Source organism: Mustela erminea, chromosome 1, assembly GCF_009829155.1.
Source record: "Mustela erminea isolate mMusErm1 chromosome 1, mMusErm1.Pri, whole genome shotgun sequence".
NCBI lineage: Eukaryota > Metazoa > Chordata > Mammalia > Carnivora > Mustelidae > Mustela > Mustela erminea.
In genome coordinates, this window is record NC_045614.1 from 16,887,671 (window position 1) to 16,892,645 (window position 4,975).

Consider the following 4,975-nt stretch of genomic DNA (forward strand, 5'->3'; position numbering starts at 1 on the left):
CCGCTGCCGGCCTGGTTGGTGAAGAAGGAGAGGCCCCAGCCGGGCTGGCTCCCCAGCTAAGCTCAAAGCATTCCTTAGGACCAGCTCGGTGATGAGCCCCCAGTCTCCCAGACATCCTGGCTCCCGCTCCTCCTAAGACCTTTTGGGGAAAGCATATCTCTCATCGGGGATACTCTTCGTTCTAAATTCCCATTTTCACTTCAGGAAATTAATGTTTTTCTTTGGGTGTTCTAGCAACGACCATGAATGAAAGCCATGCTGACCTTCTTTTCCCCCTAACTTGTTAGGAGCTATGGACGGCGGAAAGATGGAGCGCTTCTCCTGCAGGTATGAACCCATCTTGAACGTGAGCTTCTGATGACTAGAACTTGCCACCTGCAGAAATAATGTTCTACCCCCTCTCTGTCGTTTGGCTTCATCTTGCCCAAACTTAAAAAGGGCTGGCAACAGGGATGCTATTTTCTCCCCCAAAGAACCGGAACTTCACACTTAAAAGAGTTCCATCCAGCTTCGCCGTTGGCTTTTAACATTTTCAGTCGGGTTAATGCACTGCCCGGGGAGCTGATTAGCGTTTTCCTCTCTTGGGTAAGAAAAGGTCGATATCAACCACCAGATTAAAAATCTGCTTCTGAGAAGTCTGAAGGCATAGATTCAGTATTTGCAAAACTGTGAAGAGTCATGGGAGGATTTGTTTTAACCTGAAAATCTTTTAAACGACTGGTGTATTTGAAATGGTTTGTAAAATGTGATTCACTGATTACAGAGACAGTCCTGTGGTCATTTCAAAATTCTTATAGGAAATCTAAGTGCAGGAGAATACGTGTTCTGTGAGATCGAAGCTAAAAGATTTTACGCCGACTTAAAATTATGGCTCTAGAAGGACAGAGCCCAAGAAGTCATGAAACATTGAAAAAAATTAGCTTTTAGGTGATTTTTAGTCTCATCATTGCTCTTGATGTTGTTTCCTGAGTTAGCCATTTGAAAAGAAAGGAAGGAGAAAGAAAAGTAGGGCTCTACAATTTCTCCCTAATGGTCTGCGCTCTTGTCCTTGTGCTGGGAAGACCGAGGTGTTAATTCTGTTAAGGCAAAGGGTTTTCTTTGCCTTGTTTGGCTAACGGGTGTCTGATTTCATCTTCCCAGTGTGATTCTGATCATGGCCATTTCCAAAGCGTTTGAACTGGAATTAGTTGCTGGTGAGAGACTTTTTGTTATTTTGATCAGCAGCAATTTTCACCCGGCCTGAAATCCTGAACCCATCCGTTGATTTTTGTCGTTAAGGGTTGGGCCACCGTGAACTTGCGAGGAGGGAGCCGCCCTTAAGAGATGCCAGCGTTCGGTCCCGGGAGGAGCCTGCGGTTCGTCACCGGTCTTCCCCGTTTGTGCCGACCTTAGGCATCCAGGATAGTAAGACCCAACTCCCTTAGGTCTGCCTCGTGCTATGACCATCCTGGTCTTTCCTGTTTCCTCTCTCTCTGACACGCTTTCTCCTGGTTGGCAAGCTGATTCGGGAGCTGGGCAGAGGGTTGGACTGGGGCTTGGCCCTGGAGCCTAGACCGGCAGAGTGTATTTGACCTCCCTGGGACGCACGCAGTTTCCCTCCTGATTCCCTGGGTTCTGGGAACCACCCCTGGCCTGAGCATGAAAAAGTTTCTCTGCTCAGAGGCTCCACTAAAAAGCAAGAGTGCCTTTCTGTGCAGTTCACAAGACTGCAAACATCTCCAATCACTGGGGAGACCAAGCCCTTAGCCCTGTATTAACCTTTGCTCCCAGGGGCTTTAGCCACCTCAGCCACCGCCCCTCAGCCACCTCTAATTACATTTCAGGTAAGGAGTTAAACAGAACTTGCTGTCTGAATGGGGGCACCTGCATGCTGGGGTCCTTCTGTGCCTGCCCACCGTCCTTCTATGGCCGCAACTGTGAGCATGATTCCCGGAAAGAGTAAGCCACTGGAGGGGTGGGGGTGGAGATGGTGGCGGGGGTGGAAGGGGGTGCGGAGAGGAAAAGAGAAGGGAGTTAAAAACCCAAATGCATCGCCTTCTCTGTTCCTTCCCAGGAACTGTGAGTCGGTGCCCCATGACACCTGGCTGCCCAGGAGATGCTCCATGTGTAAATGCTGGCGTGGCCGGCTTCACTGCTTCCGGCAGACATTCCTACCGGGCTGTGGTAAGCCACAGTCCTCTCTTCTGTTCTTTCAAGTTAGTTAGTTGCCTGGGGCCCCTTGGTGAAGGGGCTCTGTCCTCTTACCCCACAGCTTGCTAGGTCCTGGCCCCTGAAGAGCTGCTTGTAAAAGCATCGGAGAGCTCCAGATTGGGGGGGGGTGGGGCACGGGTCACGCTGGTGTCCCTCCGATTTACTGCCTCAGAAATGTCACCTTCCAGGTGGAGAGTTATGTCAAGGCTATTTGACACGTTACAGTGTGTGAACTTCTAAGGAAAACAAACAAGAAAAAGGCTGGCCTCTTAAACACCAAGAGGTGCTCTTGGGCTCTCCTTTCCTTTGGGCAGGGTGACCCAGATAAGCTCCCTGTGAACAACTCCCAACTCCTGCCCTTAAATTCCACCAGAGGCTCGACCGCCCCCTCTCATTCCTCAGGAGCTTCCTCATGGGTCCTCAAGGGATCTCGACCTTGCCACCTTGTGAGTTCTTACTGGTTTGAGGAAAACAGTAGCAAGAAGGGCAGGGATCTCCCCCACCCTGAGCCAGATTTCTAGGTCCTCCCCAAGTGCAGAGGCCTCTCGGAGTTCTGACCCTGGGGATGTTAGCCACTGTCCAGGGTCGAGTCCAGATACTAAATGAAAGCAGATGATTCTCTTGAGTGCAAGATGGGAGCCCTGACCCACACAGGGACTGTGGCTTTTCCACTTGCCTCCTGGCTGTCAGGCCCAGGATTGGCGTTTGGTAAGTATAAGCGGGATGACTGCAGGGGTGGAGGCCATATTTTCTTCCTGGAACTTGGGGCCCAAAAATGTGCTGTCTCCTCGTTGACAACTGAGCAAGTCCTGTGGCTCCCCTGTCATCAAAGGTGTCACCAGCTGGGGTAAGTTTCCAGGTGTGAGAGCACGTGTCCAGGGGAAACCCAAGGGAACAGTAGGCCCATGGCGACTTCTGCTGAAAGAGATTTTTTTCCAGGGGAGTCTGAATTTCGAGTGATCAGTACTCTTGATCCTGTAAACATACTCTTATTCATCAAATATTGAATCCCAACTGATTTTTGGCTGGTTTGCTGGAGGGATTTCCTTTACTGACCAAGTGTCCTCCTTTCAGATGGCCGTGTGATGGAGGAGCACGTCCTGGTCTCCAGGACTCCAGAATTAACACTGTCTTTGGGCACCACTGTCTCACTGGCTGGCATCTGCCTCACTCTACAAAGTTACTGTTAATCGACACTTGCATATGCAGTATTTTGTCATGCGAGTTTCATAACCTGTAAAGACTGTCACTCCCGTGTCCCCAGAAATGATCATTGGTTAGTCGCCTTGAAATAGTGAATAGATTTTCATCAAGGTCCCTAACATTTTCTTCAAGTACTACTTTCCTCTGTCCTGCTGTCTCCAAAAAATTTCTCTTAAAATAAAGTCAGCCATAGGGGCGCCTGGGTAGCTCAGTCAGTTACGCATCTGCCTTTGGCTCAGGTCATGATCGCCGAGGCCTGGGATCGAGCCCCGTGTCAGGCTCCCTGCACAGTGGGGAGTCTCCTCCCCACCCCTTGTGCTCTCTCTTGCTCTCGCTCTCTCAAATAAATAAAATCTTAAAAAAAAAAAAAAGCCATATCTACACTGTGAGCAAGGTCTACATTCCTTGATTCAGCTAACTCTACCAAGGGTTTCTTAGTATTTTCCTTAAACAATTGGATTCTATCTACAGATTATTAAAGGCTACTCCTAATGCGGAACTGAGGCTAAATATTTTACTAGAGTTGATCAAAATCAATTAAGACCTTGTCCGTAAAAGGAAAGGGACCATCTGTAAAGACAGCAGACAAGAGGGCAGATGTCCCTCTGGAGGTGAGGGACTGGATGCGGAGTATTAGAAGTGTGTGTGTGTGTGTGTGTGTGTGTGTGTGTGTACACACACCAGGGAGACTGGTAGAAAAGAGGAAGCAAATGGAAGAGAGATTGAGAAAAATAAAATGAATTACTTGGTTAATGATGAGATGGACCTAAGAAGTAAGTTAAAAATCCAAGTTGAAAGGCAATTTTCTTTTTTTTTTTAATTTAAATTCAATTAATTAACACATATTATTTGTGTTAGGAATACAGGTCTATGAGTCATCAGTCTTCTACAATATGCAGTGCTCATTACAACACATGGCCTCCCTAATGGCCATCATCACCCAGTTACCCCAACCCTCCAATCCCCTCCCCTCTAGCAACCCTCAGTTTGTTTCCTATGATTAAGAGTCTTATGGTTTCTCTCCCTCTCTAGTTTCATCTTGTTTCATTTTTTCCTCTCTTCAGACCATATGATGATTGTCTTTCTCTGATTGATTTATTTCACTTAGCATAATATCCTCTAGTTCCAGCCACATTGTTGTAAATGGCAAGATTTCATTTTTGATGGCTGCATAATATTCCATTGTGTGTATGTATGTACATACACACACTCTCCACATCTTTATCTATTCATCTGTTGATGTACATCTGGGATCTTTCCATAGTTTGACTATTGTGGACATTATTGCTATAAATATTGGGGTGCATGTGGTCCTTCAGATCACTACATTTGTATCTTTGGGGTAAATACCCAATAGTACAATTGCTGGGTCATAAGGTAGCTCCATTTTTGACTTTTTGAGGAAACTATACTGTTTTCCAGAGTGGCTGCACTCGTTTGCATTTCCATCAATAGTGTAGGAGGGGGGCACCTGGGTGGCTCCGGGGGTTAAGCCTCTGCCTTTGGCTGAGGTCATGGTCTCAGGGTCCTGGGATCAAGTCCCACATCGGGCTTTCTGCTCAGTGGGGAGCCTGCTTCCCCC

At 47.7% G+C, this 4,975-nt stretch overlaps 1 protein-coding gene across 1 annotated transcript; it reads left to right on the plus strand.

Moving 5' to 3' along the window:
- The first annotated feature begins 292 nt into the window (after positions 1 to 292).
- Positions 293 to 3,425, plus strand: TDGF1 (teratocarcinoma-derived growth factor 1). Its single transcript, XM_032360577.1, has 6 exons — positions 293 to 327; positions 1,141 to 1,193; positions 1,279 to 1,404; positions 1,824 to 1,938; positions 2,054 to 2,163; positions 3,265 to 3,425. The coding sequence occupies exons 1-6, from the start codon at positions 293 to 295 to the stop codon at positions 3,378 to 3,380; spliced, it is 555 nt and encodes a 184-aa protein (XP_032216468.1). The 3' UTR covers positions 3,381 to 3,425.
- The last annotated feature ends 1,550 nt before the right edge of the window (positions 3,426 to 4,975 follow it).